Here is a 15,461-nt window from a genome sequence, read left to right as displayed (position 1 = left end):
CAGAGGGTAAATACAGGTATATTCAGGCAGACAGTATGAGGAAAATAAAGTGTTTTTTGAACATTAAAGCATGCAAACATTTTCCAGTAAAAACACAAAATACAAGGATGAACCTGAAAATGAGCATGATATGGGACCTTTAATCAAGACTGATTTCATATGAAGGAAGGGCAATTACAATGGAAGTAAATGTAGCTATACCAGAATGTAAAAACACCCCATTATAAGTAAAAACTCTGCATGCAAAATTGTATTTAAGTAGTAACCAGTTTAATAATTGCACCAAATGAACCACAAGTACCCGTTATGTAGTGGACTGACTCCTTTCAGTGTTATGTTATTGTTTTCTTAATTGATCAGTATTCCTGATGCATTCACATGCAAACAGTATTTTAAGTGCTTTTCAGGAACTATATTGGGTAGTTACAATCTACAGAATAACAATGCATCATACTGTATACACTGACTTTATGTTTTGTATGTAATATCTAAATCTGCTGAGACTATTGCTGTCTGACAAATGCAGTGGAGTAAAAAGTACAATATTTCACTTTGAAATGTAGTGGAGCAGAAGTATTAAGTAGCACGGAGTAGTAGTTTTTTTTGTTAGAAATGGTTTCATGTCTGCCATCATCCTAATGAGCTCAGAGAGGAGCCACAGGCTCACCTCAATCCACACATAATCAGTGCTCTTATAATAGGAGGGTAGGAGGAAGAACATTTCTGTTTGCCCTGCCACCAGCCAGACATGTGCCCCTGTTTCATCCAGTGTGTCTAAAGCGAGTTAGTCTTCAGGTTTATCACTTTGATAATGTCATGCCTTTGTCTTCACTTAATGATTCAATTCCATGTACTGGAATGTTGTTTGTGTTCAAATATTATTTGACTTTGCTTTGATAATACTGACGATTGAGTAGCTGCATGTGCAATGCTGATTTATGTCATGCATCTCCCTTTGTTTGTGTATTTAATGCTGATGCACCATTTGATGATGATAAAGGGGAAGTTCATCTGAAATAAAATAATTTTTTTAGTGGAATTTCCTGGCTCTCTGTGCCTAATTATTGTTACCTGACATCCGATACTGCGCCAATTTGGTCACCCAAACATTGTTACATTTCACACAAGTGAGACCTGATCCTTTAAAATCCACTCTCATTACAGGCCGTTCTCAATACATGACCGATCATTTTATACACAGCCCCACAAATGTTTTACAGGCACTGTACTGAACATAACTTTTATCACATTAACAGTCTCTTTAGATTAGATTTAGAATGACAGTTTTGGTAAATAAGAGCATTATTTCAATCAGAAGTGCAGATATACATTTATTAAACATTACATTTACAAAGCAAATGTATTTCAAACTCAGCTGATGCTCTATATGTTCAAAAACCTTCATGTCTGCATGTGTCTGACATTATGGTTTTTATTCTGTGCGCTTGACCACTTGTTTTCTGAAGTCCTTTTAATGTCCCCTCATGGAGAATCAAAGTGTCTTTTGGAACGAATAAAAATCTTCTAATGTGGCCAAAGCCAACTCAGTGCAAAAAGTCTCATCAGGCAAGGACACCAGGCGGTCCAGGGCGATGTAGTTGGGCAGAGTTGGGTCATACTGAGCCTTTCCAAGGTACTCGAGGAACAGGTGGCGCTCTCTGATACGCAAGTACTTGGAATTGAAGACCTATGGGAGGATATATCAGATGTTCAAGTTATAATTCTGAATATGGACAAAATACAAAGGAAATTAACTCATTTGTTTTCAAAAAAGTAAAAAAAATCAACAACCAACAGCTGTCAATATACCTGTGGGAACTTGGTGATCAGGTTGTGGGGCACCTTCATGATGTTGTGGACCAAGTCAAATATTTGGGTTAGCTTCTGTTTATTGGCAGTCAGCACTTTTGGGACGGCGATAATTATGTGTTGGATCTCATTTTCCTTAAAGCCGAGCTCTATCTCACACACCTGTGTGGAACACATTAACAAAAAGTATTTAAACACAACACTCGAGATTACTCAAACAATGTGTTCTCATAATGTCTTTTGTCATTCAGTACCTTCAAGTTTTCTTTAACAGGCTCCAAACTGCCACACAGCAATCTGGGCAGACGAGCTACAATGTCCCGTGTCTGAAGAGAGAAACAAAACCAGCTATGATTTGCTATTCCTTTGTCTACTATACAAAGTTACAATTTATTTTTGTGAAAAAAAAGGGGCTTCTCAATGAGAGACCTCCTACATCAGTTAACTTACATTAGAAGCACTGAGCTTGAGCTGCTGCTGATAGAAGCCCAGTCTGTTGTCCAGCCTCTTCACACTGAAGTTAAGCAGATACGGAGCTCTGGACACCATGGATGCAACAGTCTCATTACTGAACTTCTTTGACTTGAGGTAGTTCACCCTTTGCAAACAACAAAAAAGAGAACATTATTGAGACAGTATCATGGCAGGTGCAACTGCAAAGAAGGAAAATGACCTGACCTGTCACTACTACAGTATACACTTTATTACGTCTACATAGTATTCTGTGACTTCTCTTATCAGACTGATTTCATTTAGTAATAAAGAACTTTGGCAAATATAAAGGCATGCAATGTTTCTGAGATCCCTTTATGTCACCTGGACTGTAGGTTTTCCAAACTCTCCGTGAGAAAGAAGGGGTTGTGCGTGATGATAAATCCAAAGCGAGAGTGCTCCACCCCAATCTGTTTGAGGAACAGCAGCCTTGGGGCCACATCTGTGTTGAAGTTGAGCCTCAGTAGCATGGAGCCCACGTTGGGCCTTTGTTCAAGCTTAAACAGGTTTACACCTGCAATGAGAGGATGAATGATAACTAGGAGACAGATTTGGGTTAAGTCACCCTTTTAAGATCATTGCCTGTATCACAATAAATCTGCATATGCTTCCAAATTACAAGTCAATATGATGTACATTGTTCTCAACAATATTTTGAAAGGCTGCGGTTTAATTACCTAGCTGTACCAGTTTGCTGAGTGTCTCAGACTGGTCAACATAGTCACTAAGAGAGGTGGAGGCAGGAGGCATGGCAGAATGAACAGATATAGTGACAGCCTCTTCATCACTGATCACCTCTAATGCTGAAAACTCAGCAGCAGCAGCAGCATCCAGATCTGGTACAGAAACAAAATACAGATGTAATCAACTTCCTCTCAAGATAAAAAACAAACATTTAAATTTAATTCTAATGCTAAATGAAAAGGTTTTTTAGTCAGCAACAGCAAACCATTATGTACCTAATGACATCTGGCTTTCAGTCACCGGCACAGCATCTCTGATTGGCAACAGGGGGCTCTTGTACGCTACAACATCAGCTCTAGACGTTTCTTCAACATCCTTTGCTTCCTTAGCCTCAGTTGCCAGATGTTTGGCAGCCAAGTCACTGTAACAGAACATCTGTTGTTTCCACCTCTGTCTTGCCTGAGTTGTAGTTTGATTCGCCTTGATAATTGAGGATCCATTTAGGATTTTGGTGGGTACCCCTGTAACTGTAATGCAATGGCGTACTTGTGTGTAATACCGACAGGTACTAGCCACTGTCTTGGAGCAAAGGAGACTTCTGCATTGTAGACACAGCTGTGTGCAGGATGAAGCCATGGTGATTCTGCAAGAAATAAAAAGTATCATGGTTTGAGGGGTCATTCAGTATAGGAATCACTATTATTATCTCTAGCCAAGTACAATCCACCGTGTCTGATACCATCAACAATCAGAATCAGATTCAACGTGCTACTGACAACTTAAACATTTAGCTATTATAAACAGGTGAGAGGTAGACAAAAAACTATCTATATTACAGATCAGATTGTTACTCTAAACGTCCTATACAAATGCAAAGAATGCTGTAATAAATGATTGTATGGATAGCAAGGTACTTTACATACAGAGGTGGTTTTATGTGCATATATTGAGAGTGCAGCATACAGTCTAATTAGACCTACTTATAAAAATGCAAGGACATTGCCATTATTATCCTTCCAACTTGCATTTAAATAATAAACGAGCAGTGAAGGACTGATCTGAAACATGCATATATTTGCCACTTCCTGTAACAGCCATAGTGTTTGTAACTGTATATTTTTGTTTTGTTTTGTTTGTTTACTGTAGTGTGATGGCGTGTAGAAAGAAACAAAGAGTCATTCATATCTACAGAGAGGCAATTAGAATGATCTACCTTAACATTTGTTATTTATTAATGCAGGTAAGATATAAAACATAACTTTGAGACCGAATTGTTGTCCTACAAGAGGCTAACGTTAGGCCAAAGCCAACATATTGTTTTTAGGGTTTTAACTTTTACTCACGATGATTGTATCCTCAACTCAGCTCTTTAATCATCCACCAAGGTGTCGCACAATGTCAACTGTTTTCACGTGTACTTCACGGAAGTGCCCCATTGTGGGATGTACCACAACGACATATTTGTGGGTACCACTAAATGCGTGTAATATACTTATGAGAATATAAAATTTAAAAAAAGCTGAATTTAATTGAATAAGTGGACGAAAGTTGTAAAAAAAATAATATGTTATTATATTGCCGGATTGTACTATTTGTTGTGGTTAATGTGAGAACGTATATTTTCACCTATAAACACCCCTATTTCCTCTTGGTTCGGTCCGACTTCACGGAAGTGTTCCATTGTGGGATATACCACAACGTCATCTTTGTGGGTATCACTAAATGCATGTAATATACTTATGAGGATATGAAATTAAAAAAAGCTTAATTTAATTGAATAATTGGACGATAGTTATAAAAATTAATATGTTATTGTATTACCGGAATGTACTATTTATTGTGGTTAATGCGAGAATACATATTTTCACCTAAAAAACACCCCTATTCGCTCTATGGCTCGGTCCGTCGTCAGGGTTCATGGGGGCTGTCATCTTCAGTTCAACTTGTCTATCTGCTTTTTCTAGTTTCAGCCGTCAAAACATTACGAAAGTAAGAAAACGTAGCCTTATAACAGCAACATGGCAGCCGTCGTGGATCCCCGAACACCTCGGAAGGAAGATCTCAACTATAAGTTACATTTCCGAAATATAAACGAGCAACAAGTGGACGAAATCTGCCTTGATTTCTTCTATAAGCCTCACACCATCACACTGCTGACAGTCACTGTGCTCAGCCTCATGTACTTTGTGTTTACAAGGTAAACTACAGTGTGGAAACTGAACTTCTTTCTAAATCCAAATGCTGTTTAATACATGTTCTAAAAACTAAGAGTATATATACATATATGTATATATATATGTATATATACATATATGTATGTATATGTATATATGTGTGTATATATATGTATATGTATATGTCTATATGTGTGTATGTTTATATATACATGTATGTGTATATACATATGTATATATGTGTATGTATATATATATATATATGATATGATATGATATGATATTGTGATGTTAACAGGGATGATGAGCACTCTGACAACAACCTCCGAGTTGGTCTGTTGGTGGCTGTCTCCTTCTTCTTGGTCATCAGTGTCCTGGCCTTTCCTAATGGTAAGCTATGTAATTAAACTTTACACTGGCTCCATCATTAAATGCTGTGTGATTTTAAGTCCCAGCCCATGCTATGTTCTTGTCTTGTCCACTGTAACTAACCTTCTGCTGCCTGCCCATTGCACCATTGTACCATTGCACCATTGCACTATTGTATGTTGTTTATCTGAGAATGTCTGAGAATGATCTCAGATTATAAAAATAATTGTTCACACAAATATCAGATAAAAAGACAAAATGCCAGTCTAAACATTTGTCAGTGTGTGAGTCAGTGGGAACATTTATTGTTGAAAAATCTTAACTTGAGGTTCAATGACTAACTTTATTCCAGAGCTTTCAACCACATCTTAATAGTCTTCCGTTGAGAGAGCTTGCTAAGTTGTCAGGGAGATAGCATAGATGTCAAACTTGACGTGATAACAGGTGGTCTTATAGAGGGAGCTGCATATCTCCATGACAACTAAACAAACTCCATCTACTGAGGAAGACGCGGTTGGTGACTCTGGAAAAATCCTCATTGGAACTTGAGTTGAGACTTTTTTTTGTCAAATGTGCCTCTACTATGAATAATGCAAACACAGCACAAGTCACTTACCGATATGATGCTTTCTTCATCAGGACCTTTTACCAGGCCGCACCCTGCAATATGGCGAATGGTGTTTGGTGAGTGTCTCACTCGCTTTGCATCATTCACATTAACCTCATTTTTCTGCTTGGATCCAGTTTTAATTTTTCTACATCCTCCTCACTCACTTTCTCCTGTCCCCGGTAGGCCTCAGTGTTCTGTACTTCCTGTTTCTCGTCTTCCTCATCTTCCTCAACTGGGACCAAGTAAAGATGCTTATGTACTGGGTGGACCCAAATCTGCGCTATGCCAAACGAGAGGCCGACATCATGGTGAGGATGGTTTCAAAACTCATGTCATCTGAACCCTCAGAGCTCACACCACATCTAATACTAAATGTTAGAAGTTGTCAGAATGGATGGAGAAGGCGTCTCTCTGTCGGTTCCCTGTTATTCTCAGACACATTTTCTTGCTATCTTAAGAAACTGTATATGTATGTATGTTTTTAGATTATAGTGAATTAAGATGAGAACACTTCCAGCCCTTCCTTTGCAGCTGTAAAACTGTTTTCATTTTTTAGTTGCTGTTGTGTTTTTACAATTCAGTCACATTTCCCCTTCCAGGAATATGCTGTGAACTGTACGGTGATAACATGGGATCGGATCCTGAGCCACTTCGACATCTTCGCATTCGGCCACTTTGCAGGCTGGGCCTTGAAGGCTATGCTCATCCGCAGCTACAGCGTCTGCTGGACCATCAGCATCACCTGGGAGCTCACTGAGGTAATATGCATGTGTTCAAGATGCGGCTGGACTTGATCTGCATGTGTTAAAATATGTGTCACATGAATCACAGCTGTCCAAGGACCTAAACAGAAATGCAGTCTACAAGGTCATACAAAAAGTAGTCATTACTTGTAATTTGTAGTGATCACAGGCGCAGGTGCGCTACATTGCTTCAGCTCGGCCTGTGCAGGCAACAAGAATTGTTTGTTTGGGAGAAACAAACAAATTGTAACAAAGCAGTAGTATGAGCAGGAGTTTCTGCACATAACAATTGCTGCTACCTTGACGGGATTAGATAACAGGATTTAGCCTAATACCAGATTTACTCATCACAGAATCGACTGCATCACAGGCCCCGAGGCCAACAATGTGCTAGAATCGGTCAAATAACCGGACAGAAATTTAGTCCTTTGATTGAAAAAAAAGCTTTTTGTGTCTTTCACCATATCAAGTTTCAAGTTTCAAGTTTCTTTATTGGTCATGTGCACAAAAATTACAGCAAGCAGAAGTAGGCAATGGAAATCTTGGGTCTCATGCTCATTAAAAATGTATATATAAACAAAGGAAATCAAACCAGTAAAAGTAAAATGAGACTCAAAGATTTGATTTGATTTTCACTTGGTTCTCTATGTTTTTTCTTTTTTTCACAGCTATTCTTCATGCACCTGCTGCCAAACTTTGCGGAGTGCTGGTGGGATCAGGTGATACTTGACATACTGTTGTGTAATGGAGGAGGCATCTGGCTGGGCATGAACGCCTGCCGGTTTTTGGAGATGAGGACGTACCGCTGGGCCAGCATCAAGTCAGTGAAGCTTGTGTTCTTTTCCTTTGTCTTTTTTCTTTTATTTCCTCTGTCCTTAAAAACAACCCAAAACAATGTAAAAGTTGACGGTACAAGAGGTCTTTTTTCATGTTCTTTTCTTTTGATACAGCTATAAAATCAGGCAGATTCCCATTAGAATCATTTACTTGATTGTTCTCACAGAAAGTAGATAGTTTATGATACTAGAATGCTGCATGTGTGTGTGTATCTCCATATCCTCAAAAGCGCAAATACTCTGTTCAGGGAAATCCACACCACCACAGGGAAGATAAAGCGAGCCGTGCTCCAGTTCACCCCGGCCAGCTGGACTTATGTGCGCTGGTTAGACCCAAAATCCTCTCTCCAGAGGCTCGCAGGCATCTATCTCTTTATGATCCTATGGCAGGTACTGTACTCTTTGACCTTCCACTTGCTTGTTAGATTGTCCTCGCTATTACAGCTGTATCTGTTCATTATCTTTTTTTTTTAATTAAACAATGATATTCTAGAAAAAGCTCCCCCTTCACTATGTCACCCTGCTGCTCACACTTGGCAGCAAACATACAAAATGTCCATAAGAAAGCCTTCAATCTTGTCTTTCTCACATCCTTTATCTTAACAGCTGACAGAGTTGAACATATTCTTCCTCAAGCACATCTTCGTCTTCCAGGCGTCTCACGCTCTCAGCTGGTGTCGCATCCTCCTCATTTCAGCCATCACCGCACCCACCGTACGGTATGTTCAACCTTCAACAACACCTATGAGCAACAATAAATGTGATACACTAGATTTAAATTCTACCTTAAAAAAATACTACCTGGTTTGGCATAACAGGGAGGGGGGGGGAAGTGGTGGCTGTTTGAGATGCTTTCTGACATTTAAAGGTACAGTGTGTAGGATTTGGCAACATCTAGCGTACTTGATGACAACCGAGTACCCCTCCACTCACTCCTCCCTTTCCAAGACTGTGGTAATGTGAGCCGCCAAGTGCACAACCGTGGTAACGCCGTTTCGCCTCGCTCAGAAGTCATCCTTACCATAGTAACACCACTTTAGGAGCAACGGAAGTCAGACGGCGGCTGGCGGTACCAAAGTTTTGCACTCTGCAGCTCACGTTATCGCAGTTTCACAAGCGTGTCGGAGAACTACGGTGAAACACCCTCTCTAGAGCCGGTGTTTGGTTTGTCCGTTCTGGGCTGTTTAAAACATGGCGGAGCAGCATGGTGGACTCTGTGAAGAGGACCCGCTCCCTATGTAGATATGAAGGGCTCATTCTAAGCTAACGAAAACACAACAATTCTTAGTTTCAGGTGATTATACACTAATGAAAACATAGTTATGAATATTATATAATATTATATTCCTGCTATTAAATCCCCCAAAATGCTACACACTGTTCCTTTAAGTCTGTGTGGAAACCTTAAATCCTTACTTTTTCTTGGAAAGTTCAAATCTCCTATTTTTTTCCACTTTTTTCAGACAATATTATGCATACCTGACAGACACTCGGTGTAAACGAGTTGGCACGCAATGCTGGGTGTTTGGGTAAGTATCTTTTGTCCTATCAGTTCATGTCTTTCACTTTCGATACATATCGATGCTGACTATCTGAAACGGTTTCAGTACTCATTTTCCACTGTATCTCTCTTCTCTCCGATGGCGAGTTGAGGTTTCTAATACAAATCGTGAATTTTATGCCCTCAATGTTGTGTTGATTTTTTCCCCCTGGTATTGAAAATGGTATCAAATATCAATATTTTTCCTGGTATTTTATCGTAGTTAGAAATTCCAGTATCGTGTCAACACTACTATAAACAAGCTGCGTTAATAGTAGTTTTTGAAAATGTGGTGTTCACCCAGTAGCAATTCTTTTAAGGACTGTCATAACATTTTCAGTTTTACTCATTTCTTTTTTCAATCTACTATGTGCCATATCTTGAGTCAAATTCACTTGTCTGTTAAATTGCATGGTTTTAGCATTGTAGTCTGTTAAGCAGACTGACACTGAACTTTGTCCAGAGTCTGGTAGGCTTTCTTTGATCTAGCTGACATACTGTATATCACAATGAAAGGGCTGTGCCTAGGCTGGTTGGCTATCCCTGTTTTTAATCAGACAAATCAGAACAGCAACTTGAGGACACGTGTTACTGGTCTGTTCCTGTTTATGGTTTATGGTTGAAAGGTATTGGCAGGCGCGACGAGGAATGTTGTAGATTCAAATATGGCAACCAATCAAAGTTCCCGCTCAGCTACAACTTATCAGTGAATGAACACATCAAACAAGTGGCAACAGCTCAGCCAGACTGATAGCAGTCCACACTTAAACCACTACTGTTTTGGCCACAAGCCCACTGTGTTATCAGCCTGCAGGTTTTTCCAGGTCGTACAAGCCATTTTAGTGTTGTTGACAAATGAATGGGCGAGCTTTTAAATCCAGCTTTATAACAGCGTGCTTCCATTGAAATTCATAACATAATATAGTTATTGACCTCACCTCAGACACAAAGCTGCTAATGCCCTCAGTCTGCTCTAGTTTCCATAGCAACAAGACGGGCTCTCTCCATCTGCATGAATTACTTAACATTGAAGCTGCTCTCTCTCTCCGAGGTGTAACCTTTACAATTGCATTGCGTCTCCCACAGCGGTATGGCGAGTGAATATTGTAATGGGTTTGAACGGCTGGGGAACAATAATACAGAGCACATGCATTTGGACCAGTATGAGTGTTATGCATTGACAGAGAAGCTGCACTGCAATGAAATGGTGTTGCCAAGAGAGGGGGCCATTGTAAAATACAAACATATCCATGGTAACCATACCATTTATCTGATGCTCTTATATTTCCCTTTAGGGCCATTGCTTTCCTTGAGGCTCTTACTTGTGTGAAATTTGGTCACGACTTGTTTTCCAAGACACAAATTCTCTCTGTGCTCCTGTGGCTGCTGTGTGTGGTAAGAAAAAACAAGTGTGCATGTGTGTGTGTGGACTAATTGAGGATATGTTTCACCTCAGTAAGTCCAGCACAGATGTATTAGTATTATGCAACTATACTTCCTGTGTAAATTTGATAACACTGCAATGTCCTCATGTACCGTTTCAAAAAGGGACACCAACCACTGTTAATGCATACTACACACGCCTTCATGGACAAGTATTAAAAAGGAGGAATATAAGTAAAAGGAGCGGATATATCAGGCCTTACCTCTGCTAGTTGTTTCTGATAACAGTTGTTTCGTAACAGTCACAGTGAAGTGTGTCAGGGACCTGTAGCGTGTTTTAAAGCTGACTGTAAGAGCCACAATGTGTGAATACAAGTTAACTCACAAAACATGCAAAATTCATAATTTCTAGTCATTGTAGCTGACATAGGTAATGTATAACAGGTAAAAAGACAAATGTATGTATATTGAATTTTGATGATTGACGCTCCCTTTAATATAGTGACATTATGTGCAGTAGAGTTGAGCAGAGAGCTGCGCTATGCACGAGAGTATTTTTTTTTTCTACCGTCGGACACAGTATAATTTAAAACTTTTTTCAGTAAATGTTTTTTTAAACTGGATTACATCTTCTGTCACTCACGTTGGACTGAAGTTACTGTGCCTACAGCTCGTTTGTGGCTTATTTGGGGATCCAGACATAATGCCACTACACTAACTACGCAAACATGAATGCTGCATTTCTCTCTATGGATGTTGCTCATGAGTTTATCCCCAATGGTAGTCACTGTACATCACTGAATTTGTTACCTCTAAAAACTCTACAGGCGTAGCTATGTTCATTCTTGCTAGCCTGTTAACATGCAAAGCAAGTGTGTACACATTGTTGCTATAGCATGGATTTGTTAAATATGTTGCAATGCATATGCAACTTTAGGGTTTCTAATTTCTTTGCTCATTTTGTGTATTTTTTCTCATGTGCTTGGGAAAAAAAGTGTTTAACCAAATTTTTTTTGCATCCTCTTGTACATTTTTAGGCACTCATCACACTTCTGTGTTTATATGGGATGGTGTGGTACGAGCAAAAAAAAATGAAGGTGAGATTTTGCTTTGGTTTTCTTGATTGATAGCTTCCATTAGGTTTTCATTTACAAAAATGTTTTAAGAGTGATTAAAAACCAGCTGAAAATCTTGTTTTGTGGACTTCTGTTGTTGTAGTTAAAGCCACCATAAACCCTTTTCACAGCAGACATTTTGAGTTGTCACAGTAGGAAAAGAACAGGTGTTACAAATAACATTAACGATTTGTTCTATTCAAATGTCCCAGTAAGTCGTGCAGGGTGACTGTGAGTCAGCATACACAATACCAGGACACTGAAAGTCAGCTGTCGTTCATTTTATTATTTACACGTGTGCTTTTCCCTTTTGTCAGTAAAACAGTCAGTGATTTCTAGCTTGTTGTGTAGTTACTCTTTAGAGCTGTGCATGTTTTTATTCATCACTCTGAGCTTCCTTCTGTTTACAGAGCGTTTCTGTACAAAGTGAGGACCACGACGACAGCACTGTTGTTGACTCGTGTGGTTTTGTCCCAGATGGCGTTGCAGGTCAGTCTCATAACAGGCAGATTGGTGGCAACTCTTCCATAAACTCCATCCGAAATGTTGAAATAGTTATGTCTTCTTTTTCTTCCACAGCTCAGAGGGATTCACCGAGAAGTTTACAACCTACAAAACGGAGGAGAGCTTCCGGGAGGAACAGATTTGTGAATGGCAATGGAGGAAATAAACAATAGCGACACAGAGTATTCGCATCCATCTCGAAAGGGTGAAGGGTACACCCAACAAAGGGAATACAGAATAGTAAATTTGTGAATAATTGAAAGTTGCACCAAGGTTTTAATAAATCCTAGAGGGCAGACTCCAAAACACACCAACAAGCCTCGATATACTATTTGAACAACACCATTGAGCTGAACGCTTCATAGACCTGCAGACTGTGGTGTGTATTCTCTCGTACTCTGGCAGTGCTAGAAGATCTTTGATGACCAGGACAAAATTTGTCTTGTATTTAATAACAGATATTTTTAAACAGACCTCAATAACCATGAATATGCACTGGATTTTAAAAGAGACGATGGCCTTATTTGGACCATAAACACTAAAATATTAACCTCAGCATCATGTTACACCTAACATTTTCTACCTTAAATTACTAAATATTGTTTGGACGCTTTGCACTGTGGGACACGCAAAGTACTTTTTTTGCACCTAACCTCTTTGACTATTTTTGGAACTGTTTTTTTTATTACTGTGTACTAAATTGAAAACGATCACAGTTATTGATGTGTATGGGATTTTGTAAGTCATTTGGATTGGTGATGATTATTTTTTAACTTTGATTTAATATGTTTGTGTTTATATAATAACTGCCAAAAGCGACCACATTTTGCAATACATTAAAGTACCGTTTGCTTTTCTTCAATCAAAATTGCATCATCAGGAAAGATATTTTTATCTAGTTCAAATGAGCGGAACAACCAAGTGTTACTTAACCAACTGTAGCCTTTACATATTACCCTTTTTAGCTTTCATCAATGTGATATTTGAACTTTTGAGATGTTTGTTATTTTAGCAATTTGTGTGTGTGCGTGCGTGCGTGCGTGCGTGCGTGCGTGCGTGCGTGCGTGCGTGCGTGCGTGTGTGTATGTGTGTGTGTTTGGAATTAGAGAGAGAAGTGAGCAGTGTATGATAGGTGTACTGACAGAGAATACTGTGACATTCAATGCAATACCACTGTGGTGACATTCAATAGCAGCGGATAATCATTTGTGTGAAATTATCCTTTACAAAGTCAGCCTTTTTGAGTGGTTTAGTGATCCAAATTAATGAAATGTGACGTTAATATAACACAGTAACTGACTTGTCCATATAAACTGTTCTTAATATTGGTGATTGATACATTATATTTCACATTTTTTGTTAGAATGTGTTTTACAACTTCCAAGTATGTTAATGTTTGCTTGTTGAATTTGTGTTGATGAAACCTTTTTAAACACTGGCCTCAGAGGTTCTAGTCCTTTGACCGTCTACAAAGCTTGAAGTGTCAGACTACTACTACTACTACTACTAATACACTGTATTTAATATGAAATGTTACTACCTGTTCTTGCCTTGAAAAAGGTCTCTGACCAAAAGTTTGCTTATTAAAAAAGATTTTTGCACAGATTTGTGTATGCGGATGCTTTTTTTCATTAAGTAATATAAAATTGAATACAAAATAAAAGTGTTACTTAACCAACTGTAGCCTTTACATGTTACCCTTTTTAGCTTTCATCAATGTGATATTGGAACTTTTGAGATGTTTGTTATTTTAGCAATTTGTGTGTGAGTGTGTAATTAGAGAGAGAAGTGAGCAGTGTATGATAGGTGTACTGACAGAGAGAGAGATACAAAATAACCCCATGTTAGAGAGCCCATGTGGTACAAAGTCCTGTCAAAACCTTCCTCTTTGTTATGTTCAGCTAAACGCTACTACATTTTCCATAATGTGCATGCGTGTTAACCCATGTAACTATATTTTTCCTTCTGTTAGACTCCATCTCTTCTCAAATACATCTACCATATTCCTTATTTTGTGAGTTCCCTTTTCCATCACTTTTACTTCTTGCAGATAATTCTTCTTACAATAATATATTTTAAATCCATCATAGCTATATAACCATTTTCAGTCACATGACACTTGTCTTTTTTGATATATTTACTGTATTGTAATTGTTGTTATTATATATATCTTGTCCTAATTGACCCCTCGCTACCTCTCCAATCTTCTGCACATTTCCGACAGCAATCGCCGTTTAAGATCCAGTGACTTCATTAGGCTCATCATTCCAAAAGTCCGTACTGTGTTTGGTCATAACTCCTTTCATTTTGCCGCTGCAAATGACTGGAACTCACTACAAAACACGCTCAAACTAACAGCTCTCACCTCTCTCAACATGTTCAAACAAAAGCTGCAACAAGTCATAGTTGACTGCTGTACTTGCTGACCAGCCCTCACTTCTCTCTCTCTCTTCCATTTTTACAAAGAACATCCAGTAATCCGCCTTTTTTTGTACATAGTGTTTATTAATTTACCTATGCTGTTTTTAGCCATTTTCTCATGTGTTTGTCATACTGTATTGTATCTGTGCTGTTTGTGTCACTTGTGTGGACTGTGCTACTGCCTCTTGGCCAGGTCATCATTGTAAATGAGAATTGGTTCTCAATTGATTTTACCTGGTTAAATAAAGGTCAAATAAAAAAATTAAATTGTTTGTTATCACTATTATGTAGTCATATTATTTCTTTATATTAATCTTGTCTCTAGGTGGAGGCTTCAAATAAGCCCAGTGGGTTTTTTTGCCTCTTCCTGCATTTTATATTATTCATTTATAGTCTTAAATTGTGCAAAACAAATAAACAAAAAACAATGTGGTACAAAGTCCTATCAAAACCTTCCTCTTTGTTATGTTCAGCTAAACGCTACTACATTTTCCATAATGTGCATGCATGTTAACCCATGTAACTATATTTTTCCTTCTGTTAGACTCCATCTCTTCTCAAATGCATCTACCATATTCCTTATTTTGTGAGTTCCCTTTTCCATCACTTTAACTTCTTGCAGATAATTCTTCTTACAATAATATATTTTAAATCCATCATAGCTATATAACCATTTTCAGTCACATGACACTTATCTTTTTTGATATATTTACTGTATTGTTATTGTCATTATATATATATTGTCCTAATTGTTTGTTATCACTATTATGTAGTCATATTA

General features: G+C 38.4%; 2 protein-coding genes across 4 annotated transcripts; one reads left to right on the top strand and one right to left on the bottom strand.

Moving 5' to 3' along the window:
- Nucleotides 1–1,094: 1,094 nt before the first annotated feature.
- Nucleotides 1,095–4,473, bottom strand: mterf3 (mitochondrial transcription termination factor 3). Of its 3 annotated transcripts, none has more exons than XM_037796008.1 (8): nt 4,329–4,473; nt 3,261–3,628; nt 2,979–3,137; nt 2,626–2,815; nt 2,260–2,407; nt 2,064–2,135; nt 1,810–1,971; nt 1,095–1,687 (listed from the first exon to the last, which is right to left on the bottom strand). In XM_037796008.1, exons 2-8 carry the CDS (start codon nt 3,619–3,621, stop codon nt 1,493–1,495), a joined length of 1,287 nt encoding a protein of 428 aa, XP_037651936.1. In that variant the 5' UTR covers nt 3,622–3,628; nt 4,329–4,473; the 3' UTR covers nt 1,095–1,492. The 3 variants fall into 3 exon arrangements, with proteins under 3 accessions (XP_037651936.1, XP_037651937.1, XP_037651935.1); XM_037796009.1 differs by having other exon boundaries at nt 3,532–3,628; nt 4,329–4,343; XM_037796007.1 differs by lacking the exon at nt 4,329–4,473 and adding an exon at nt 4,199–4,221.
- Nucleotides 4,474–4,819: 346 nt separating this feature from the next.
- ptdss1b (phosphatidylserine synthase 1b) lies at nt 4,820–13,864 on the top strand. Its single transcript, XM_037795590.1, has 13 exons — nt 4,820–5,182; nt 5,458–5,549; nt 6,168–6,212; nt 6,322–6,446; nt 6,738–6,896; nt 7,550–7,701; nt 7,966–8,107; nt 8,324–8,436; nt 9,181–9,246; nt 10,553–10,652; nt 11,678–11,737; nt 12,166–12,244; nt 12,335–13,864. Exons 1-13 carry the CDS (start codon nt 5,004–5,006, stop codon nt 12,430–12,432), a joined length of 1,410 nt encoding a protein of 469 aa, XP_037651518.1. The 5' UTR covers nt 4,820–5,003; the 3' UTR covers nt 12,433–13,864.
- Nucleotides 13,865–15,461: the final 1,597 nt, after the last annotated feature.

Source organism: Sebastes umbrosus, chromosome 15 (genome assembly GCF_015220745.1).
Source record: "Sebastes umbrosus isolate fSebUmb1 chromosome 15, fSebUmb1.pri, whole genome shotgun sequence".
NCBI lineage: Eukaryota > Metazoa > Chordata > Actinopteri > Perciformes > Sebastidae > Sebastes > Sebastes umbrosus.
Note: the sequence above shows the minus strand (reverse complement) of the source record. Positions and strands in the feature narration are given on the sequence as shown.